Source organism: Manis pentadactyla, chromosome 5 (genome assembly GCF_030020395.1).
Source record: "Manis pentadactyla isolate mManPen7 chromosome 5, mManPen7.hap1, whole genome shotgun sequence".
NCBI classification, from domain to species: domain Eukaryota; kingdom Metazoa; phylum Chordata; class Mammalia; order Pholidota; family Manidae; genus Manis; species Manis pentadactyla.
In genome coordinates this window covers 151,917,076-151,942,180 of record NC_080023.1, presented here as the reverse complement: position 1 = coordinate 151,942,180, position 25,105 = coordinate 151,917,076, and the positions used below count along the sequence as shown (strand labels likewise).

The following is a 25,105-nucleotide window of genomic DNA, read 5'->3' as shown; positions in this document are numbered from 1 at the left end:
CCTCTAAGATCCAAAGATTATAGGAGGAGTTTAGGCCCTGAAGAAATTTCTCTCCTAATTTGAGAAAAACCAGCCAACCAACCAACCAAACAAACAAAAAACCCTTGTCCACTTGTCCGCAGCCCTCAGTTGGAGACAGAGGGCCAGGCCCCCTGAGGCAAAGCCTGGCCAGGAGATTGCAGGACCCCACCTTCCACTTCTCTTAGAATTATGGTATTTAGCACAGTCAGCTTCTGAGAATTTGAATCACATCAGAAAATTCTATCTAGGATAAACTCTGTAGAATCAGATTGTTGAGCTCTGATGTCAAAATCAGAATTGCAGCCTCCCCAGATTTGGAGCCCCAGTGCCTGGGGCTGGAAGTCATGGGAGAGCTGCCCTTTCCACTGAGCTGTACTGGAATGAGTAAGTTTGCTCTCATGCTCCTAAACTTGTTCACAATTAGCAGATCTGGGGTGACACCCTGAAATAAGAATTTTTAAAAAGGACACCAGAGGATGCTGTAGGACCACCCAGATTTGGACAACGTTTAATCTAGACATGTCTCCTCTTCTTCCATCAACTGGGGGAACTGAGGTCCTGAAGGAGGAAACAGTTTGGCCTAGATCCCACCCACAGGTGGTGATAGGCCAGGACTCAAACCTGTGCCTCCCAATTCTGAGGCCACGCCTACCAGCAGCCCAGGGTGTGTAGATGGCTCCGTGGGATCGTCATACCTCCCAGGTGTCCCTGGTCCCTCAGACGTGTCATCCAGCACACAGACAGGTTTCTGGGGCCACTTCTGTGATTTGTGGGGCCGAGAGGTGCTGGGGGGTGGGGGAGCCCAGCATGGTTCTCTCCTGCCTGGGGCAGAGCCCCCTCTTGAGAGGGGCCTGAAGGGGCTGAGGGCCCTGCCCATTCCTCAACATCCCTCGTCCCAGACACACCCGGGCCGCTCAGCCCCGAGCATTCCAGGGAAAACCACCCCACATGGTTTAGATTCGGCTACTCCAAACTCATCAGCCTCATGGTTTTGTAATACCCGCTTTATGCCCAAGGAACATCTGCAAGTTTCTGTTTTCTTTTCCCTTTAATAAAAAAACAAGAAAGTTGGGGTCTTGAAACAACAACAACACAGGATTTCAGAGGCACAGACTTTTGCCAAAGAGAAGCTGGTGGCCTGGCCAGGCGAGAAGGGGCTCTAGCTGTCCTCAGGGAGTTGAGGGGCAACTGAGAGTGAGGGTGGGCCTCGGGGGCCAGGCGGAGGAGGCCTGGGTGGGCAATCTTTTGTGGCAGGGGATGTGCTATTTCCTCGCTCTGGCCTTTCCTTCAGCCTGTAGGCACCCCCATCCCCAGGCTGCCCTGGGTCCTCGGCTCTCAGACTCTGCCTGGTCCTAGCTGCTGAAGCCTCTGAGTGCAGGCGGGCTGGAAAGGCCAGTGCAGACCAGGAGCACCTCTCTCTGGGGATTCTGGGCGCAGAGGAGGAAGGGTGGTGCAATGGCAGGATGATAGGCCGTGAGAACACACCTACTTCTCAGCGTGTCTAAACTGAGACTCCTCCCACTGTTCCTCCTGCCAGTGTGGGGGGTGTCACCTGGAAATACAAATGCTCAGGGTGTCAGTGGTGTGGGGCAGTGTGGGGATCTTCCCTTGCTTCTGACCCAACAACTTCCTGTATCGCCTTCCCAGAGGCCCAGGTCCTCCCAGCTGTGGACATGCTGAGCGGGGCGAGCAGTAGGCAGAAGGCTCAGCGCCTGGGTCCCTGGCTGACCTTGGGCAAGTCCCTTCTTAGGCCTCAGTTTCCCCATGAGTACAATGGACAGAGGCTCCAGGGCGGGGGATGGAGTGGACTGGATAATCTCAAAATTCCCTTAGCTTCGTCGGCCTCTTCTGGGTTGAGGGGGTGGCTCCCCCAGACAGCCCCACCTGATGCAGGGCTGAGGCACTGGGCGTGGGGTACAAAGGACTTGGGGGGACAGTCAGCTTGGGGAGAAGGGGCAGGGAAGCGTGAGAACGAGGGCAGTGAGGAGCTCGGATGGGGTGCAGCAGGCAGCTTGCAGGAGGGCAGACTCTGTTGCCACAGGCAGGCACGGGGCAGGCTGTCCAGGCTCCCACGGCTCCCGCACTGCTGACCGGGGGAGTGTCCAGGCTGGGCACTGGGAGGCTCCAGAGCCTTTTTCAGGGGGTGCCTAGGGGAGCTGGTGGCTCAGGGCTGTGGAAATGGCCTCCAGGGATTGGTCGGAGTGAGGGGCGCTTGCAGCCCTGGGTTCTGGGTCTCTTTGGAGCTGTCAGGATTCAACGAGCCTGCCTGTGCATGGCCTGGCCCGCCCTCCCCCTGGTCCGTGAAGATGGCATCAGGAAAGGGTCAGGGAAAGGCCTAGAAAAAGATTTGCTTTCTTTAAGGAGTCAGAGAGTGGCTGGGGCCCAGGGCACAGGCAGCTAGTCTCTCAAAGTGAAAGATAGAGAGAACAGGGAACAACAGGAAGAAAAACAGGAGGAAAGGAAAAGAAAGGCAATGCAAAGAAACCAAGGCAGGAGAGGAAGGAGTGAGAGGAAGGAAGTGGAGGAAAACACAGACGGAAGCAGTACGAGAGCTAATGGAGAGAAAAGGAAAGGTAGGTTGACAGGAGAAAGAGCCTGGGTTGGGGAGAAAGACGACGAAAGCGGAGAGCAGCCGCTGCAGCAAAGGTGGAAGGACACAGGGGCGCGCGGCGGCGGAGGGCTCAGGTGGGGGGCCGGGGCCTCACGTCCCCCTTGTGGTCCAGCTTGCGATCCTTGCGCGGGCGCCGGTCTCTCCGGCCCTTCTTCTGGCTGGGGCTCCTCTCTGCAATGAGAGCGCAGGGCATTGTTTCCAGGCCGGTCAGGCCCAGGGAGGCTCTTCAGTCCCAAAGGATGAGGGGTCGCCCCCCACCTGCTCCCCAACAGAGGGGCTCAGAACATCATCTGGGCACTGACCTTACTTACCATGGCTGCAGGGTAACTCTCAAACTGAACATTTCTCCCAGGTTCTTGGCGGGTGAGGTGGGGCCCTGACCTGCCGAGGCACCGGGCCTGGCAAGTCTTGGAGGTTTGCATGGCGCCCCCAGTCAGGACTTAGGGTGGCCTCCACGGGGTGCTCATGACCCTCCCACGTGCACGCACTTCTCAGTTTACAAGGCCCTTCACCGGGGACTCAACATCTTTTACCAGGGGCCCCGCACCAACTCCCTGGCGCTGGCCTCGAAATGACAGCTGCAGAGGCAGCATTCGGCCAGTGGTCCTGCAGGCCAGCCACGGGTGGCCTGTACCTCACCCAGTTCCCCCTGCGTGGAGGGCGAGGCTGGGATGCAAGCCCCATACCTAATGCAGCATTTTGACTCCGTGTGTCCGCTGTGGAGCTGGGATGAGTTTCTAACACACACATCTAATTAGTCCCATTTCTCAGATGAGGTGACTGGGCCTCGCTTGCCAATGGCACAGCCGGAGCTGGAGTGCATGGTTTCACTTTCAAGTGGCTCCTGTCTCACCTGGAGGAAAAGACCACGTCCTCTCCCTGGCCTGCCTGCCCTCTCGTGCCCCTGGCCTACCCCCAGCCCTTCCTCCTGGGCACCCCCCAGCTTGGCCTCCGTCACTGGCCTCCTTGCTGTTCTCCCACCACTGTGGGCCTGCGCCACCTGCACGCCTCTGTGCTGGCTGTGCCCTCTGCCTGGAATGCTCTTCCTTTGTTTGTCGTTATTATTATCAGCAGGTGAGAAGAACGAGGTGCACTTGGGAGCAAGGCCAGCCCTAGATTTCTGGTTTACAAAGTGTCTCTACCCCCAGGCTCTTTTCCACACATTGTTTGGCCCCCACACTGTTCTCCAAAGGGAGTCGTGTGCCCACTTGAACACAAAAGAACTGAGGCTCAAGGAGTCACTTCCCAAGGTCACACGTTGAAGCAGCTGGACGACTCCGAGCAGCAAGGGGACGGCCATATTTATTTCTTGAGTGTCAGCTGTATGCCCTTCTCCCCGGAAGTCAGGGCCCTCCCTTCTCAGGGCAGGTTCAGATCCTCTTGGATCAGGCTGCCCACCTCTGGGCCCTCTACACCTACTTCTGAGCCCTCAGCAGCACTTAAGCCAGCTCCGGGCTGACTGTGTCAGGTGGGTGAGGGAAGCCTCTGGGGGACGGGGTGTGGCCGCTGCCTGAGTGGCCCTTGGCCAGCCGTGAAGGTAGGGGTAGGAAGTGAACAGTGCTGGGCTCCCATCCCTTCCCTTTGCCTGCTTGTCATCTGCCCATCTACCCACCCACCCACCTCCCCACCTCCCCTCCTTCCCATCCATGCCACCAACAAGTTGTTGACTAAGCACCTACTATGTGCTGGGCCCTGTTCTAGGCACTACAGAGGCAGCTGTGAACAAGGCAGACACAGAACTTGCTCTCGCTGGAAAGCACATTCTGCTAAGGAAGAGAGAGACACTGAACAGGCCGACACAAGAATGCGTACATCATGTCAGGAAGATACAAGTGCCGTGATGCGATGGGATGGAGCCGCTCTTGGTGAGGCAACTCACGGGAGGCCCAAGGAGGGGATATTTGGACAGAGACCTGGATGATACAGGAGTTCACAGTAGGGTTGTTGTGAAGATTCAAGGTGTCATATCTACAGGGCACTAAATACAGTGCTTGACACATGGTAAGTGCTTTATGAATGCTTGCTGCTGCTTTTGTTATTAATTATTATTACCTGGGGGAAGACCTTTCCCTTCTCAATCCCTCCACAATCACCACCAGCTCTCAGATGCCATGAGAGGTATGGCCATAGTAACAAGTGCTATAAAGAACTGTCTGTCTGTCTGTCCATCTGTGAGGGCACTTTTCCGGGTCTAGGGTCTCTAGTTTCTCTGGTCTCATCTCAACCTCACCTTCAGTCCCCAACTGCCCAGCAGGACTCCCTGGGGCCCCCTCTCTGCTATGTGCACCACAAACCCAGACACCACAAGTCTTTCTGAAGTCAGGGGTGTCCCAGGGTCCAAATCCTGGGTCTACCGAGTCCCAGCTGTGTGTGTGCCCAGGTGGCCTGGCTCCAGGTCCCTCACCCTTAAGCATAACATTAGATTCCTCTTTGCACACAGACCTATGCTTGAATTCCAGGAGCACACTTTCCTAGCTGTGAAGGTTAAAGTGACTCAACCTCTCTGGGCCTCAGTCTCTTCATCTGTAAAATGAGAATAATAACAAAACCAACCTCACAGTGTCATTGTGTAGATTAAGTGACATAATGTAGATAATTAGCACAGTGCCCAGCACAGAGGTTACACAGTTAACGTTGGCTAATTCCATCTTATCACTACTCACCATTCACATCTTACCTACCACACTCTACTTAAATCAGTGGTTCTTAAATGCCCCAGGAGTATTTTGGAACTCTGTGTGGTGATCTTGGTTGTTATAATGAAGGGGGTCCTAGTGGCACTCAGGGGATAGGGATCTGGGGATGCCATGTGGGACAGTCCCCCACAAAGAAGTCCCCACCACTTCCAGTTCTTTAGTGGCCTGTCCCACCCTCACATAACTGAAAAACCTGCTTGCTCAGAGCCAGGCTCTGTCTTGTATGGGCATATCCAGTGTTTCTTAATACTTGTCCCCTTGTTCCAGACTCTGGATATCCGTGGACTGCCAGTGTGGTGTCAATCAAGAGATCAGCCAGTCTCATTGGACTTTAGTAAGAGTTGGTCACCATTTGGGAAACTGAGTCTCTGATGGCATGTGAGGCCCTGGCCATGGCTATCACCTTCCTCATGATTGTAGTTCACTAAATATTCTCTGGTGTGCTGGAGATGAAGGGCCCAAGCATTGCCACAATGAAATTTCTTTTATTTCTCTTTTATATTACAGTTAGGGTACTATAATGATTAAAAAAAAAGACCTGTGCAAGGGTTACATTATCCACGACTTTCAGAGTAGCAAAGAAGTGTCCAAAACCCTTGTTAGAAGGGAGGTGGTTGGTCTGAAAGGGTCAAAAACACCCGATGTAAAGGACAAGCTCAGTCTTCCTGTGTATCTGGGACTGACCCCAGCGAGGAAAAATTTCAAAAATTTCAGAAAGTCCTTTGAAAAGACACCAGGAAGGGCAATGCTTAAACCATGGAAGTTATGGCCAATGGTGGACTGCCAGGCGGCCTTACTGGTGCTAATTGTGGGGGCAGTGTCCCAGGGCCGTCTGGAGTCACCCATGGGCGCTGCCCACTGCAGCCCTGCGAGCCTGGCCTGGCGCTCACCTCCTGGGTAGAGCCTCTGAATGGGACATTTCCTTGATTCGGACACCACCTGGCAGTTTGCTGCCTCCTCCCGCCCGGCCCGGCCGGCTTCCCACACCCGGGTCTCCAAGCCCCAAGCCGAGCCGCAGGTCTTCCCGTTGTGCATGCAGGGGCTCCAGCTGCCCCAGGGGCCCAGCTCACACTCCTCTATGGGGTGGAGAGAGAGACAGACAGACAGATGGAGTCAGCTGGCCATCAGTGTCCTTCAGATTCAAGGGCCGGGTCTATGGGGTTTGATTCCTTGAAGATACCATGTGCCCAAGCAAGGGATTTGCAGGCAATTACAAGGAGCAGAGGGGACACATTTAAATAGCCATTTACGAGAGCCTGAGAGGAAAACTGTAGCACGCACAGGCTGCTGTGGGCCGGAAGCCGAGAGACCCATTTTGTGGCTTTGAAGGGGAGACTTCCCCAGGGAGCTGAAGGGAGAGGGAGGGGTTCACTGGGTGGAGATGGACGGGGGCACCTTCCAGGCAGGCGGGCACAGCCTGGGGGCCTGGCAGACCATGTTTGAGGGACAGGCAGCTAGACGGGGGGCAGGTTTGGAAGGAGAGAGGAGGGGCAGGAGGTGAGGCTGGTGGTCAGCTGGAAGGCCCTCAGGACCAGGGCACGGGTTTTGCACTTGTTTATGTGCCTCTGATCAGCTGTAGAAGGCGGAAGCTATGCTGGGCTGTTCTGAGGAAAAATGAGGTTGTGGACATACAAGTTTTCAGTAGGGAATGATTTTAAGATATAAATACATACATACACACTCTCACATTCGATTCTTCTAAGAATCCCTGAGAGGTGGGCGGAGGATAGGGTACTTATTAATAACCCAATTCTGCAAGTTAGACACTGAGGCCTAGAGCAGAGCTTGCTAAGGGAGCAGAGAAGGGGCTCAGAAAACAGAACACAGCAAGTGTTAAAGATCCAGTCGGAGCCAGGTCGGCCTCCCGGAGGTCACTGACTCGAGAGGTCAGGCTGGAAGGGCAGGGTGCTCATGCAGAATGGGGGAATCACAGCAGCTGTGGGAGCCTAGGGGCAGTGTGAGCCCCAGTCCGGGGACCTGGAAGGCTTTCTGGAGGACGAGCCTCTGGACCTGGAGGTTGAAGTGGGGGTGGGGAGTAGCCAGGCTCAGGAGGTGCAGGAGGGAGAAGTGCTCCAGGGGGAAGGAATGACCCCTCAACACCCCCAGGATGACTTGGTTCTCCAGCTGGGAAGTTGGAGCATGGAGTCAAATGGGGGAGGAAAAAATGACAGGAGTGGAGAGGCTCGCAGATGGAGACCAGGCTGCTCACAGTCTAGGAGGGCTCTGCCTGAAGAAAGTGGGTGCTGAAGAAGGGCCTTGAGAGGAGAGAAACCTGATCAGATTGTCTTTTTGGAATAATTACTGTGGCTGCTGGGATGACAGCCACTGTGGGCTGGAGGCAGTGAGACCTGAGCCAGGTAGACTCAGGAGGCTGTGGCCATGGTCCCAGCAACAGGCAGAGGGTGTGGAGAAAGGGGTGGCAGGAGTGGGGCGGGTTTGGGAGCTTTAGCCTACTTAATATTTTCCCACAAGTTCTTTTTGCCGCCTAACATCTGTATTTATACTTGTGTGTCCCTTCTGTCTCCTCACTAAACTGTCACATTCACAAGGGCAGGGGCTTTGTCTGTTTTCTTCACTAATATGTTCCCAGCTCCTCTGAAAGTACCTGGTACATAGCAGATGCTCTAGTAAATATTTCTTGGGGAAATGAATGAACAGGTCAGATTGGGTGTAGGATGAGAGGGAAGAGTCAGCAATGATGCCCATGTCTCCAGCATGCCCAGCCCATTGGGTGTGAAGCTTGGCAACTGATAGAGGAAGCCCAGAGGAAGCACCCAGCTGGGGGTAGGGAAGGAAGGGAGGAGGCCTAGAGGGAAGGCGGGGATGTGTGTCTGCTCAAGGAGGGATGCAGCTGAGGACTGTGAGCCAGCAGCATTCATTCAGCTTTTAGAAGAGGAACTCACATGGGAGTGTGAAAAGGAGCAGTGGGAAAACAGAGCAGTAATAATAATGACAGCTAATATCACATGTAATAATAATGATACGAATTGAGCACTTACTGTGTGCTAGTTACTGTATTAAGTACTTCAAATTTGTTAATTTAATCCTCACAGCAACAACTGTAATTTTTTTAGCATTTGAAGGAATTGAGGGACAGACAGCTTAAGTGACTTGCTCAGGGTCACTAATGAGAAAATTTTAGAGATTGGATTTGAGCCTAGGTCTGTCTTATTCCAAAATTAATGCTCTTCTCCTGTACTCTGCTGCCTCCTTTGGAAGTAATAGCGATGCTGATGTTGGAGGTAACAGCAATCATAAGGGTGCCTATGATGGCTCTAGTGTATTGATAGGTTCCTATATGTACCAGACATGGTGATGCTAGGTCACCCAGCACTGTATGCCGTTCTACTATGATCTCTTCCAGGTCTCCTGACACCCATTAGCAGCCTCTGCTCCAAGGAGGGAGGAGAAGGTGGCCCCCACTCACCCTGGCACTCCCGTGTGCTTGGCTGGGCCGCGGTGCCTGGTGGGCAGGTAGGCAGACACTTTCCCTTGTACAGGTAAAACCGCCTCTTGCACTGGATGCAGAAGTCCTGGCTGAAGCAGCTTTCACATGTGGCCCCACATTCTGTAATAGAGCCAGAGCCAGCCCTGGTAAGGGTGGCTGCCCAGGGAGGGGGCCCTCTGGGATTGCCAGGGGTGGGAGGTCTTTGAGCAGTCCCAAGCTCTGTAGCAGTGGGGTCAGGATTCAGGGTCTCCTTCAAAGCTCAGACTTGTCCAGGGTCAAACTGGCTGCATTTAAGAACTCCCTTTCTCATTTGAACTGAGGCTCGGTGGTGGCAGGCAAGGAGTCCAAGGTAACATGGTTATTTGGATTTAAAGGTGGATTCCCTTTCTCATTTGAATTGAGGCTCAGAGTTGTCAAGTGACTTGCTTCAAGTCACACAGCAAATCTGGGCTGGGAGTGAGGACCCTGTACTCTATTTCCATCAAAGCTCAGAGATAGTCATGCTTTGTCTCAGGTCACAGTGAAAATTAGGGTTAGAAGTTAAGACTCCTTTTCCCGTTTGTGTTAGGCCCAGAGAGGGTGGGTAACATGTCCAAGGTCACACAGAAAAGTAGGGTAAAGGTGAAGTCTTCCTGCTTCATTAGTGCTGAGACCAGAGAGGGCACTGACTTCCTTAGAGCTCAGAGCCAATGTGGAACCAGTATCTCAGAGTCTGGCCTCAGCCATACACCCTTTCTCTGTGGCTGTGTTGGGGTGAGAGGTGGGATGTGGGCCAGAAGTACTCAGGAGCCCAGTGCCAGTACAGATAAGGGAGGAGCCACGTACTTTTGCACCTGTTGACCTCCTGGCCGCGGATGCCGAAGTAGCCCTGGGGACAATCATGCACACACTTGCCGTACTGGCGGATACCTTCCCGGTGGATGAACAGGAAGAGCCTCTGCTGGCAGGTGGAACAGCCGTTCTCCTCTGAGCAGATGATGCAGCCTGTGCAGTTGCCTCCCAGACCAGTGCCCACTGCCAGCCAGACCAGGGTGGAGGGTGGGGGAAAGGGAGAGAGACAGAGTCAAACTATATGTGTGAACAGCTCAGACTGTCTCATTGGGGTATTAACTGAGCATATGGCCACCCACACAAATGACTTTATTTCCCATGCAACTAGATATGGTCACATGGCCAAAAGCTAGCCAAGGGGTATAAGGTAAAGCAGTCTATGTAACTTCTAGAAAGCTGATTTAAATGACAGGGGTATGCCCTTTGTCGTCCTCTCATCCTTCCTATTGGGTGGATTGTGAACATGGTGGCTGGAACACAAGCAGCTATTCTGGATCATGAGGCAGAAATCATGAGTTGAAGATGGTAGAGAAATAAGATAAAGAGAGCCTGGGTCCCTGAGGAAGGCAGAACTTCTATACCAACCCTGGGCTACCTGCATAGTTACGTGTGAGAGAAATCATGTCTATTTTCTTTAAACCGCTGTTATTTGTAATTTTCTGTCACAAACAAATGCAATCTTCACTAAAAAAGTGTGTAGTTTTGAGTGTGTGGGGGGTGCACATGCGTGTGGGGGTGGGGGAAACCTTTGCCCTTCTGCTGGTTTTCTGAACAATACCCATTCCTCACTGTCACCATCATCAAGGGCTCCCATCATCAAGTATAGCAGGTTGAGGGAAAGGAATTTTTTTGTTGCCCCAGAATTGGCAACCAGGACCCAAAGCTGGGAAGAAATAGGTAGAAAATACCTATAAAGAGAGCTTCTCCTGGGCTCGTAGGGAGGGAGCCTCTGCTACCCTGACCATCACCTGGTTAAGTTGCCCACTGACAAGAGGGACTCATGGGAGTTAGGAGCTGTCAGCCTAGGGAGGGAGTTCTGTGGCTTTGCTTCTGTTCCCCCCAAATCAAATGAGGAGAGATGCAAGGGTACCCCCAAAGAGACAGGCAAGAGGTAGGGGAGCTGGAGGGGTGGGGATGGGGAAGGACTACATTCTTTCTACCCCCTACTCCTCCCAGCTACCTTTCCCAAGCCCTGGCCCATCCTCAGGGTGACGTCCAGGGCAGGGGAAGGTGACAGAAACTCTGGGAAGCAATGCGCCTGGGCACTCTGCTAGCTGTCTCCATGTCCATTCTCTCCTTCCTCTTCAGTAATGGGACCCTGAGTTTTAGCGGAATTCATGCCCTCCAAGAGTAAAGACTACATTTCCCAGGCTCCTTTGGGCGGGGGGGGTGCTGTATATGGTCATGTGTCTACATCCTGGCCAATGGGCTTTAAGTAGGCCTGTCCTGCACCGGCAGGGAATGCCCTTCAAAGGAAGGGCCATGCTATTCTCCCCTTCTCTCTTCTGCCAGTGGGATCGAAGACTTGACAGCTGGAACCGTGGCAGATGCAGGTGGCTGAAGGACCTGACAGAGAGACACCTGGCTCAGCCATACTATCCCAGGACTATCTACCCCAGATTCTTTTATAGGAGAGGGAGAAAAGTGTCCCTCTTGTTTAGGCCACTGGGCCTTTCCGACAGATACTGAGGACTACATCATAATGACTGATGATGACTGGTCTTCAGCCACGCAGGTGGGCACACACAGAGGGATGTCTATGGAGACCAGGGTACTCTTCCTTGGTGCCCGGGCACTACATATATATATATACACTAAGCCTGCTAGACCTGAGGTGCAACCCACCAACAAAGGGCAAGGGGCCCTCAATTGGCTTGAGGTGATCTCTGCCACCCCACAGAATAGTAGTTCAAATTACAAATTATGTTCAATTACAGAAAAACAACATGGTATTCCCTGAAGACTGAGTTTGTGGACTAAGACTCATACCCATTGTGCTGCCCATCTTGCAACTGAGGAAACTGAGGCTCAAAGAAGTATAATGACACACCCAGGGTCCCAAAGACTCAGTGAGGACAGGGACCCACACCCACATCATTGCCCCCACACTGCCTTCTTGGAGCCCTTGTTTGGGGCCTCCTCTGTGTCAGGGTGAGCCGCACATGGCTCCTTGGATGGAACCTCAGCCTGGGTGGGAGGACGGAAGCGTGCAGGAGTGATGGTGAGAGTAACACAAGAGGGAGAAAACAAAACTGTTACTAACCACTGTCTCTCGTAAGAGCTTAGGGATCACTCAACCCAAGCCCTTTAGTTTCGCTGGAAACCCTGAGTTCAGAAGGGGTAAAGCCTTCCCCAAGGTCAGGCAGCCCAACAGTAAAGAAGCCCTAGTTAGCATTATTCTGAATAGAATAGTAGAGTGCTAAAGACGAAAGAACTTGATAGGGACTCTGCCCTGACCTTGGAGGGTGCCAGGTTGTGTGTGTGTGTGTGCATGCAGGGGATGGCTCTTAACCATCATCTTTCCAGTTCAAATTAGAAATCTGAATAGGAATTTGAAGAATAGTGACTCTGCCTTCTGCCGCATCCTTGGTTCTGGTCGTTGGCTGGGGTGCCCTCTAGTGCCTCTACATTGTAATGGCACTTCTGATTTTAAAATCTGCCCATCTTGCTCTGGCTTTTCATTTCTTCTCTCTAACTTGTTAGAAAGAACAATTCTATTCCCCATCACCCACTGCCCGAAGTCAGAGGTGTAGAAGTTTGAATGCCAATTTTATGACTAATAAGTGACAACAGCTAGAGTTTGTATAATCTGCTTTAGCAAGATCCAAATACTGGGTCTTAAAATGATGGTACTTAAGCTTGACTGTGTATAAGAATCCCCACAGAGGCTTGTAAAGTGTCTGATTTGGGCCCAGGAATGGGCATTTTTACAAGTCCAAAGTAAATGTAATAGATATTTTGGAAGTGTCCCTCTTTGCTCACAATCTTTCCTTGAGAACCAGTCCCAGCAACCATGCTTGTACTGCATGCCCCTGACCCTGGTCATGGTGGACAGACTGAACCAAGGACTGACAGCTTATCCACACTGCACCAGTCAGACCATATATCTTGAGAATTTCACTCTGGGCCACAGACAATGGTCTGGGCCGGCCTCTTGACCTAAGGAGATTTTCAGGAGGGCAGGTGGCCTGCTCCAATGCACATGGTGAGAAGCTCTGGCAGGACTAGCATCTGTGGTCCCTCTCTTTGCTAACAGAGGCCCCATCCCTCCTCACTCTCTGGCTTTGAGGTTTAGCTGGAGCCACCTCCACCCAGATGCCCATAGCCTGGGCTTGGGCAGTCCGAGTATCAGGGCTCCTTGTCGTTGGTTCAAACCCAGGCATGTGTCTCAGTAAGAGCCAGCCTTAGGATTTTTTTGAGGGGTTTTGTCAATGGATGTGTGTGTATTTACATTCTACATGGATTTGGGAAGATGTAGGCAAGATCTGGTGGGCACCACATGCGGGGAGAGTGTTGAGAGAATGGGGGCCCCTCAGAGGCAGCAGAGCCAAGAGACTGTGCACTTGGATCCACCGCTGGGAGGGTCCATGAATTCTCTTCTTTTCTCAAGCCAGTTCGAGTTAGGTTTTCTGTCACTTGGAACCAGGGATTCTTAATTCAGAAGCAGGGAGAGAAAAATAAACGAATCAGATGAAGGGAGAGAAAAGCAGCCAGAGACCTCATGGGTCCCAAAAAGACAGTTTCTGGCCATCTTCCAAGCTCAGGTTCCAGTCCTCCCAAGGCTTGGCTCACCCCATACCTCCAAACAAAGTCGCTCTTCACTTGAGCTAGCTCTCCACCTGCCAACTTACAATCAAAATGATGTAGCTCACCACTTAAGCAGAGCTCAACAGGTAATGGTGGGGCAGTTTTGCTGCAGAAAGGCTGAGGGACCTGGAACACAACCCACCCAACCTGACCACCATGGCACCCAAGGTGTCCTTCTGGGTCCTTTTCCACCTCAGTAGGATCCTGGCCTGCATCACTGTTCTCTCCCAACTCAGAGGCACATTTCTAAATTGAGTTCTAATTGCAAACTTCCTGATTTTTCTTGGAGCATCAGAGAGGATGGAATTCCATGTGATTTCCCTTAACAACTGTCTCCCATAATCAAGACCATCCTCCCCTAGTCAAAATGCCAGTCAGCCCCAAATGGATAGCCCTGTATTCCTCCAGCAGTTGGAGGGCCATGCATGACATCTGAGTCACTTCATCTTTCCCCAAGAGAATTCCAAGTGGAACTGATCACATCAGGTTGGGCAGTTTACAAAGGGATGCAGGCTTATAACAACTCTGAACACATGCATTAGCCCAGGGCTGAGTAATCCATTCATTCATTCACCCATCCATTCATCCAATAAATAGCTACTGAGTTTGTGTGAGGTCCACTGCTAGGGGCTTGATGGTTGTGTGATCATGAGCAAAGTACTTTAACTCCCTGAGCCTCATTTCTTCTAGCTGTAAAAGGGGGTGATAATGCTTATCTTGCAGGATTGTTACAATTAAAGGAGATGGGAAACTCTTAACTTAGAGCCCAGCACATTACAGGCTCCTGATGAATTGGAGCTATTGTTATATTGAAGCAGATCACCCATTTCCTGCCCTTGAAAATCTAAGGACATGTGTTATGATCCAGTTGTCCAGGTTCAAATCCTAGCTCCACCACTTACTTAGTGACCTTGGACAAGTACCCTCATCTCTGTGGGCCTCAGTTTCCCTGTCTGAAAAACCAGGGCAGCAATTCTTATTACCAGAGGACTTGTTAGGACATATAACAAATAAACCAGAAAGTGCCTGGCACATAGTAGGTGCTTCTCCATAACCCTAAGTTCTTTTCCTGTTCCTTCACTGTCACCACACATAGTGGGATTGTCAACCAACATTTGGACCCTCCTCCCCTTTCACAGATGAGCAAACAGAGGTCAGAGGTGTTGGTGGACATCAGAGTCCAGGAGATGGTCTTTCAACCTCTGGAAGGTGAAGAGCTCAGGGCAGAGATAAGAGGAGACAGCTTTGGTCATGGGTGAAGGGCAGGCTTATTCTTACTGTTGGGATTTGTGTTCTTCAAACAAGCATTCCCAACCAGGAACAGTGACCCACATCCTGAGACTAATCCCGAATACCTTGTTGCAAATAGGAGTCAGTGTTTGTAAGTGATCCCTTTTTCCATTTGGGGATTTGGAGTGGATTCAGGGTCATCTCTGTGATAGCATGCCTCCCACCCAGCTTCACTCTGCAAAACATTCCTTGATGGGGGTTAAAGGCACAGGGTGACATCTAGGTCCTTGAAAATTCATGTTTCTTAGGTTCATCTCTCCAGCAGCCCACAGTGAGTCCATCACTGAAATATTCTCAAAATCCTCCATACCCAAGTCAAGAACGTCCGCCCCACACATAAACAAGCAAATAAACAAACAAATTTGGATAGACTGCCAACATTAAAAAAAATCAGATTTCACATAAAAAGCTAGAAATCGGACTTCTCTGGAAAAAGTCAGAGTATCCGCCAACACTTGGCCTGCATCCCGCAAGGCAATAGTTAGTTGGCGTTACATAGATGGGGCATATGCTCTCTAGTTTGCCACAGTTCACACCACTCCCTATTATTATCTGACACTGAGGGCAAAGGTCAGCTGCTGCATATTATCACTTTTGAGCTGCTGTTTATCTTATACCTACTACCCCTGGGAGACATTGGAGGCATTGTGGAGTAGGGGTTCCCAAACTGGGGCATGCATCAGATTCACCAGGAGGGCTTGTTAAAACAGATTGCTGGGCCTCTCCCCAGAGTTGCTGATTCAGTAAGTCTGGGCAGGGCCTGATAATGTGCACTGCTAACAGGTCCCCAGGTGATGGTGATACCGCTGGTGCTGGGACCACACTTTAAGAATGGGGTAGGGTTAAGAGCCAGAGTGCGTGGGTTCACATCCCAGCTGTGCCCCTTATCCTTGCCCATGTGACCTTGAACCAGTACCTTAACCTCTCTGTGCTTGAGTTTCCCATTGTAAAACAGGAAGCAAACTGGCTGACCTTACAGATAATGTTGTGAGGGCCTGAGCAGGCCTGACAATTACAAGGGTCTCAGTAACATCACTACGCCTCCATGGTGTCTGTGATTCTGGACTTGCTTTGGCAATCAGTGTAGAACTTTTCATTTTGATGTGAACATTTTTTGGGGTAGAGTTTCTTCATAATTGGGGTGTGCCCAGGGACGTGTATCTTGCATGAGAACACTATGTGTCCTGGTGGACTGAGGATTTAACACAGCTGTCCTGAAGGGCTCCCTGGGGGTGAGGAGGCTGGGGAAGGAGAGAAAGAGGCTGCTGCCCCTGCCCCAAGGCAGTGTACCCTGAGGAGAGCCAGGCCCTGCCCTGGGTCCTGCTCTGTCTTGGGAAGGGTCCAGAGCTATGTAGGGGGGCCCCATAGAGAGAGAGTGCTGGGCAGTGCATCCTCTGCTCCTTGCCCAGCAGTGGGGGACACATGTCACTGATGACCAAAGGAAATAAACAACATCTGGGCTCCCGTCTGCTTGCTCAGGCCGCCACATATGGGAGGCAGTCGCTGTCACTGGAGGCAGGCTCAGAGGAACCCCCCCCACACTCCTGCCTGGGGGGCAGATTGCACCATCCCCAGCCAGAGATGACTCCCAGATTGGAGACTCCCAAGGGGTGCAGGGCTAGTGGTCGCCAGCCCACCAGACTCCTCTCAGTACCCAGGGGGATCCTAGAGGGCCTCACATTCAGCAGAACATTGAGGTAGTCTTGGCTTTTGGGCCTAATAAACCACCATTTTCTGACTGAGTGATATTCAGCAAGTGGCTTCACTACTCTGAACCTCAGTCTCCTCTTCTGCAAAATGGGAACAATAGTAGCAACCACCTCCCAGGCACTTATCAGGATGACACGAACCCATCCATGCAAAGTGCTCAGCACAGCTCAGAGCAGATGAAGGAGCACTGTTTTGTTACTTGATTCATGACAGGTGCATGGAAGACACCCTGAGATGCTCCCTGGAGGACTACGGCCTAGTTTGGCTTGTTCTTCAAATTTCTATAGCCTTACACATTGCAGGTGCTATTTCTTGAATGAATGAATGAATGAATGAATGAATGAATAAACGAGTGAATGGGTTAATAAATGTTCTCCAAAACTGTTCTCAAGGAGCCTACTGTCTAGCTTCTCTTCCCTGGGGAGTTTGTGATTCTTTGGACCTCTTTCACTTATGAAGGCCTCTCATGGCTGTAAAGACTTCAGCACTGGTTGAGTAGAAAGCTTTGTGCAGCTGTTAGGACCCTGGTGGATACAAATAGCCAATCTGGACCTTCAATGTATATGTCAAAGTTAGGGGTGATGTTCACTGTTCAAAATCAGGAGGTGCCCACAGGCCCTGGGGAGTATGTAAGCGCCAGGATTCCAGGGAAGATGGGGAAAACTTTCTAAAAGGAACCCCCAGGATTCCTAAGATAAACAGACTGAAAAAGGCACCAGGTTTCACAGTTTGCTCTCCAAACCACCTCCTTTACTTCATCCTATGCTTTGTTGAAGTCCTGCAATTATCAGATCTCAGGGCTGGGAGCCAGGACCCTGGCTCCTGTCTCACCGTGGACTCAGACTCACTGTGGGACCGTGGCAAGTACTTCCTCACCCCAAGCCTCAGTTTCCCCAGCAGAAAAGCAAAGGACTTGTCTTGATAAAAGGCTTTGAGCTTTTTCAGCCAAAGAAGCCCCCTTGTTCCCGAGATGGGATGTGATGTGGGAGCCTGGTTAATAGGGCAGGGTAAGAGTTGAGCTGATTTGGTTTAGGCCTGGATAGGGGTGAGGGTGAGGATCTTGAGCCCAGTCCTGTTAGCTCTCTTCACTCACTTCTGGAAGCAGCCCCTGAGGGCTTGGATCATCTCTAAGGACCCTCCCAGTCCCAATGTCCCACAGTGCCAATGACGGTAGAAGAGGTGTGGAACATTGTGGATCAGTAAGAGCTCTGGCACTGGTGGTAGGCAGCCTGGGTTCCAGTCCCAACCTAAACTTTCTAAGCCTAGGTTTCCCCATCTGTGAAATGGGGATAATGACTGTCCTCATATGTTGTTGGTTTAATAAGTTAGTGTGTGTGACATGCTCAGAACAGGGTTTGACAGTTGGAGATGCAAAGCAGTGCTATAGCTGTGAGCCATGGGGGCTCTTAAGAGGGCCAGAGTCTGTTGCAACAGCCCCATGAGGTCTTATTATCTCCTCTTACAGACAAAGAGGTTAGGGCACAGAGGAGGTAAATAAGTTGCCCAGAATCACACAGCTGATAAATGGCAAGCTAGGATTTAGCCAGTTTTAGTAACTGGAGTTACTATTAAGTATTGGGGAGAACCTAGCCCCCAGAATAGGTCCAACATAAACACCCTCCTCAACTCATAAAACTAAGCCCTAAGGAAGGTTTGGGTATATGATGAGCTCTCAGCCCAGAGAAACCCTGGGCCCCACTGCCTGTGAGCATCAGGGAAGGGGGCTGGGTCTGCCCGTCAGAGCTGGCTGAGGCAGGCCTGGGCCTGGCCCCCACACCACACCCTATTGGCATTCCAGGGATCGCCCCAGTCCCCCTGGGGACTTGAATGTTCCAAGGGGTGACAGAGTCAAAGATCCAGGTTGGCTCTCCAGGCATGGGGTGAGCATCTTCACAGACCCTATCTGGGTCTGGCCTATCCTCACAGGCTCCCTCCCCTCTCAAATCCTAGTAGAAGGGAGTGAGCCTCATATATGTGGGTCCTTAGGCAAGTCCCTTCCTCTCTCTGGGCTTCAGTTTCTCTATCTGTCTAATGGATGGTTAAACTCAGTATTTATAAGGGCCAATATCCATCCATCCATCTGTCCGTCCATCCATCTGTCCGTCCATCCGTCCATCTATCCATTCATCCATCCATCCATCTATCCATCATGCAAGTATTTCTTGAGTTCCAACAATGGACTTTTCTGGATTCTAGGAACATAAAGTTCAAAAACAAGAAACAAAAATCCTCATTTCTTTTATTTGATTTATTAAATAAAAAGACAAATCACAGGGCTGCAGAAATATTTTAGAAAGGTGCACAAAATGATACTAGATGGAAGGTAACTTTCTCAGGCACTTTGTCTTGGTCACCCAGGCCTCCCAGCACCACACACAGTGCATAGTCCCAGGCACACTGGTGATCTGTAAAGGTTTATTGAATGAATGAATGAATGAATGAATGAACAGGTCTTATCTTGCTGCTCTAAAACTGTCACTAAGGGTAGAAAGTCTCTGAATCCTACTCTCTGTCACTGTGTTCTAAAGACAGCTGCCTTATGAATATGAAATTGGGGCAGATGCCCCCTCCAGGACTTAGTGAGAGGAGGCCAACAATCTTTGCACCCTCTATCCCTTCCTCCTCTTCTGCCTCCCCAGCCTGTATAACCAGATGTCTGAAGGGAACCCAGGAATCATTCCATGGGGGCTGGGACAGGGCAGAGCACTTCCCCACCTCCCTTAACCCAGGTGTAGCGGCAAGAGAATCACTCATAGTTTGGAGGGGACCCGAAGGCCACAGAAATGAGCATTTCATGCCCTGACTGAACACACACTTACTGATCCTCCCCAGGTCTAATGGGGGCGAGGGGAGAGTGAATGAGGCACGCAGAAGGGGTGGGCTCAGTCTCGTGGAAGCTTACACTACCACCGTTTGGCCAATTCTCTGTGCAGGCCAAGTGGACACTGAAGGAGGCAGCTGAGCTTGATCCAAGCTTCAGATTCCCAACCCAAAGGGGCAAGAGACTATGGAGGGACTATGGGGTAGCAAGGAAGCTAGGAAGACCAGAAGGGATGGAGCTCACGCTCTACCTTGGCAAACCACACCCGTGCCACAATTAGGGCACCTGCCACACACAGAGAGCATCGAGGGAGGCATAGGAATGTTCATCCCCCCATCCCACCTTGTTGCTACTGGTGATGGAACCTTGAGTTTTTTCGGAGCTGGAAGCTGGGAGTTGTGAGGCCACATCAGCACCAGAGAATTAAGAGACAGCTGTCCCTGTCCCCATCACTTCTGGTCCCCAGCACAGGAGAGAGAAGGAAGGAGAGAGAGAACATGACACACCTCCCCACAGGGCAGATCAATGGAGTCAGGAGTCAAGTTAGTGATGGGGAAGGAGAGAGCTTGGAATCAGCCTTACATTTTTAAAACTTAGCATTGGACTGGGCTTTTTAATACCAGAAACCTCTGAGATCTGTCAAAAGTAATTAAGGACTGGGTTTTAAAGACAAAAGAGAATTAGAGGAAAAAAAGTACATGTCATATTTATAACCCTGTGTTACATGTTCAGTCTGATCATTAAGCCGGTTACATGCAAAGTAGGCCAAGGATTATCATCCTTAATATACAAGGAGATATTGGACATCAATAAGAAAAACAGGGACGACCCAAGGTGGGAAAATGGGTGAAAAGATATAATAAGTAAAGCAAGGAAGAAAAACAAAGGTGCCAGTAACTGCATGAAGAGCAGTCCCACTTCATTAATAATGTTCAAAATGAAGATTAAAACAAGAATGAATTTTTACTTGTGACCTACCAGACAGGCAAACTGTAAAAGACTGACATCATCTAGGGCTCCCTTTTGGGGAGAGAATTTGGACAGTGTCTATTGAAGTTAAAAATCTGTAGCATGGAAGTAGTAATGTCATGGTAGAAGTGGTGTCCTGAGGTTCAGAGGGGGGCAGAGCCCTTCTTCACAGCCACCTGGGGGGGCACTGGAAAGCAGGACTAGAACCCCGGTCTCTGGCTGGGTACCTTCGGCTCTTCATTTCCAGTCTCAGCTATTCCTCTCCATCTGGTCTTGTACAGCCTGGCCCCTGGCATCTGACTTGGAAGGCCAGGCCTGCTCTACCTGTCACTGTACCCGCTCTGGGGCTAAGGTGGCTAGGGCCTTCCATTCCAGGTGACACATCTCCTATGGTCACCCCTCCCTGCCATGGATAAGGCTCCCAATCAGTCCTGCTCAGCAGGGCAGCATCCAGGGTAGAGGATCAGACAAACCTGCTCTTATCCCAGCTCCATGTGTGCTCCCTGGGACAGTTATTTGACCTCAGTTTGCTCATATATAAAATGGAGACAGTCACCCACTCACTGAAAGCTTGTTCCTTCCACAAGTATTTACCGAGGGCCTGCTCTGTGCTGGGCACTGTTCTGAGCACTGGGGACATGTCAGTGAACAAGGCAGTCCTTCCCCCCATGACATTGGCATTCTAAAGGAGAGAGATCATCTGAGGTCCTGACAGGGAGTGAAGGAAAGTTCACAGTCTGTCAGGAGGGGGTCTGGGCTGCTGAGAAAGTCTTCACTGATAGACAGAGGAAAAGCACTCTTGGCAGAAGGACCATGAAGTACAAAGGTCCAGAGGCTGGAAAGAGCTTGGCATGGAAGAGGACAGTGACCAGGAGAGAGAGCGCTGGGAAAGGTGGATGGGCCAGACTGGATGTGTGGGCTTGGAAGGTGCTAGATCTTCTTGGAGGCAAGATGGGAAGGTGCTGCAGGCCCAGGCGTGTCTGCCCAGACTCCCACAGGTCCTGAGGGAATGAACTGTCGGGGCAGCAGTGGGACCTGGGGCAGAGCCTGAGGCAGAGGCTGTAGCCATCCAGGCAGAGGGTGAGCGGGTGGCTCTGAGAAGCAGGTAAGGAAGACAGACAAGCTTTGCTCATGCATCGTCATGAGAATCAAAAGAGAAATGGCCTAGTTCATGGTGTGGCACGTGTCTGGTGCTTAGCAGATCTCGGTTACCTGTCTTTGGCTCTAAGAGATCTAATCCAAGAAACTCATGAGTCTCTGTCCCACAGACTCCTTCCTAAATGCACAAATGCTCTGCTTCTCCCTCATCCGTTCAGGTCATGTCCCTTGACCTGTTGCTGCCTCTTGACTTTCACAGCCTGCTGGAACCAGGTACTTGTCCTGGGTTCCCTCTTCTTGTTGTCCTTAAGGAGCCTTACCCTGCATCTGCTGCACACCCTCTGTCCCCAAGCAGGGGTGAACCCCAAGGCCCAGACTATGTGGCTCCCTAAGTCACTCTCAAAGTTGACAATAGGTGGTGAGTCACAGTAACATCTGTCCCGGCCAGGCCCACAGACGCACTGCCCAGTCCCAGAAAATGGGGAGACGGGAGGCAGCGCTGGGCAGGTGGGAGCCCAGGTCACACACTTTTGGGTATGAATCCCAGCTCTACCACCTTGACCCTGGAAGGCTCTTTGACCTCTCTGAGCTTTGCACTTCATCTGCTAAATAGGAATAATGCTATCAAAGGGCTGCCTGAGAATAAAGGGAGGGAACAATCTGCAGAGTACATGGCTCTGTGCCCAGCTCATAGGCCAAGTACTCAATAAATGGGAGCCAACCTTATCCTTATGCTCTGCCCTGGTTTTAGCTAACAAATTTCTGGCACAGTGAAAAAGAGCTCTGGCCCTGGAGCCACAGTCTGAGTTCCAACCCAGACTCTCTGAAGGCTTTGGGAACCTGGGCAATTGACCTGACCCATCTGGGTTCTACTTTCTCTTCTGAAAAATGGGTCCCAATCTCCTAAGGCTATGAGTAATGCATACAAAACACCGGGCACATAGTAGATGCTCAATAAATGGCATGACACCAGTGGGGAGGAACTGAATGGAAGGGGAAACAGGCCCAGTATGTAGTGGGGTCAGCAGGAGCACAGGGAGGTGGGTGCATCAGTGATCTTGGCTCTGCCTCAGAAGCCCTGCATGGCCCTGGGGTACTCTCTCCACCAAACAAACCCAGGTGGGCAGGGGGACCTGGGCTTGCACAGACCTGGAAATTCTAGACCCACTGTCAGCAGGCCTCAGTTTCCTTACCTGCAAAATGGCAACAACAATCCTGCCCATTTAAAACCAGGATGAAAGGCTGGAACCAAGCTAGGCAGCCCGGTTGGAGATGCCGGTCCCTCTCGCCAAACCTTGAAGGGACCTGAACTACAAGCAGGCTGAACCAGGCTAATGCTGGCTGTGTGCCTGCAGCAGGCAGGACTCTGTGCTACCTGGGTCCTTTTATTAAATCATTTCAAGCCCACCATTAGTCTACAAAGCTGAGGCTAAACTCACCCCATTTTCAGGGAGGAGAAAACTGAGGCTCAGAGAGGTGAGGTGGTTGATCCAAGAACTCACATCAAGGAGTCAGGGGGATGCAAACAGCACAAGCTCCTAACTCCTAACAGACCCATGCTCCCTGGTAGCCTGTCAGCCCCTCCCTGCCATCTCCTGCCTGGTGGCTCTCTAGAAGCAGAGAAATGCCACTATAAGCCATATGTCTTTCAGGGCCCAAGGTCCACCTGCGAGGGGCCCGAGCTGTTTAAGAGGCTGACAGGGGAGGACTTACTCGAGGTAGGAGAGAGGAGGGTGTGGGAACAAGTAATTTTCAGTCTGAAACTGCTGCAGGATGGAGTCTGTAGCAGCAATCTCCCCAGACTATCAATAAAGTCAGCTTCATGCACAAAAAATATCCCAAGTGACTGCTTTTCATTCTTGGTGGTGGCAGGGGCTATGAGTGCAAGAGAATAAGGTGATCCACAAACTGAAGCCTTTCAACCAAAGCAGCCCAGGATAAAAGGTCAGCCATTGGCTGGGATTGCTCAATCTGCAGGCAGCACCTGTGCCCCCAAGGAATGCCCTTCAAGCCAAGTTCACTATCTCCAGGGGCATTGGTCTCCAGCTGACGTCTCTCCTCCTCTGAATTAAAACTCATTCTGTTGGGCCTGACACCTCAGTCAATCTGGGGATAGGGTCTGGCTGACAGCAAATGTTCAACAGATGTGTGCTGACCAGAATGTGGTATCCCAGAGAACATTCCAGAACGAGGGTGAACAGCGGAGCATCACCTGCGTTTGAGAGTCCCAGGAGTGTCCTGGGAGGGGAAGAGAGCCGCGGCCCCAGGACTACCAACACTTTCAGGCAGGAGTCGCTCATGCGAAGGGTGGTTCGCTGGAAGGGTGGAGAATCGGGGGCTCACGCCCTTCTTATGAGACCTTATGAGCTACTGTAGGATAAAAAAGCCCAGACCATAAGGCGGAAGAAACTCCCTCCCCAAAAAAGAATCTGACCACATGAACAGTATCGTAAGTAATTTCAATTCTCCAAAGGACATACAAAGTTAGCAGCTGAGGAGTGGTTTCATCAGTTAGACTGAAGAAAGGTATCTTCAATGTCCAAATCAACAGAGGATTGACATGTAGATAATACAGGGAAGACCTATAAATGGACCAGAAAAATTCGGGAAGCCCAGTAAAAAAGCAGGCAAAATAAAAATGAAATATAATAAAAAAGGGAAAATACTAAAAAGTAAAATAAAAAGTGAGGGGAATAGAAATTGAATAAGAATAATTATAATTAATAAAAATATAAAACAGCATTTAAAAATTAAATGATAAACAAAAAAATAACAGAAAAGGAAATGTAAGAATAGAATAAAAAATACATTTGTAAAGTCAATTTAAAGAAATTGCATTTACAGTAATTAAAAACTTTAAAAATAGAATTAAAATGTTTACATAAAAATGAAAAAATGTTAACACAAAATAAATTTGACAGTACAATAAAAAATTGGCAATTGATAACAAATTAAAACAATAAAGAAAGAAAAATAAAATACAAAACAAGAGCAGGGTCTTGCATGACTGATGCTGATAATATGCTATGAATTAAGAAATCTGATTGACTCAAATGCCTGCCAGAAGGGGGGCAAGCGGGGAAGAGAAGGAAAAGCATATCCAAAAGGCAGCATCTGACTGGGTTTTTCCAGCCTGCTGTGGGCAGAGGGTAGGCTATCAGGCCCCACCATGGCCTCTTCCTCACACACACACACTCATGCACACAAATCCTTCCGTCCTCGCTGCTGTCCTCTGAGGTCCAATTTCATAGGGAATGAACAGACACTCAGAGAGGGTGAGTCAGTGTGCCACAGTTACACAGCACCACCTTATCCATAAGTTAGGACCACCTTATCCTCTGAATCTGGTTTCCTCAAAGTGACCTTCTTTTGATGAATTTGGTCTGCTGAGGACTTTCAAACACAGCGAGGGGCATATCTGATATCAGGCTGGAATGTTCTAGACCCTAGGAAGAGCCAACCCCCCATGACACACGACTGTTATCACCATGTATTGAGAACCTGTATCCCAGTGGGTTGCATGCATAATCTTCTTGACCTTCAAGATAACCATATGATATAGATGTTATTATCTCCATTGTGTTGACAGACAGCACTGAGATTCAGGAGTGAAATATTTCCTCCCAAGCATAGTGGTAGCAGAGCTGGGAGCTGAGCCCAGGCTTAGCAGAGCCCAAATCTCACCTCCCTGCATGTGGTATTGGACCCTTTTAATTTTCACTGACTGAGCACTCCTGTGCTAGGAATGTGTTTCATGCTCCATTTTGCAAATTAGCCAGCAGAGGCACGGACGGGGAGATGAC

At 50.7% G+C, this 25,105-nt stretch overlaps 1 protein-coding gene across 3 annotated transcripts in view; it reads right to left on the bottom strand.

The window, feature by feature from the left end:
• RSPO4 (R-spondin 4) overlaps window positions 1-25,105 on the bottom strand; it is a 39,906-nt gene that overhangs the window by 6,054 nt on the left and 8,747 nt on the right. Inside the window, exons 2-6 of one of the 3 annotated variants that reach the window (XM_036924550.2) lie at window positions 9,602-9,790; window positions 8,756-8,896; window positions 6,219-6,404; window positions 2,727-2,803; window positions 1,507-1,573 (exon numbers count right to left, since the gene is read on the bottom strand). In XM_036924550.2, the coding sequence (XP_036780445.2) occupies window positions 1,523-1,573; window positions 2,727-2,803; window positions 6,219-6,404; window positions 8,756-8,896; window positions 9,602-9,790 (644 nt within the window). In that variant the 3' untranslated portion in view covers window positions 1,507-1,522. Of the gene's footprint in view, window positions 1-1,506; window positions 1,574-2,726; window positions 2,804-5,801; window positions 6,405-8,755; window positions 8,897-9,601; window positions 9,791-25,105 lie in introns of those variants that run through there. The other 2 variants (XM_057503236.1, XM_057503237.1) reach the window with 2 other exon arrangements.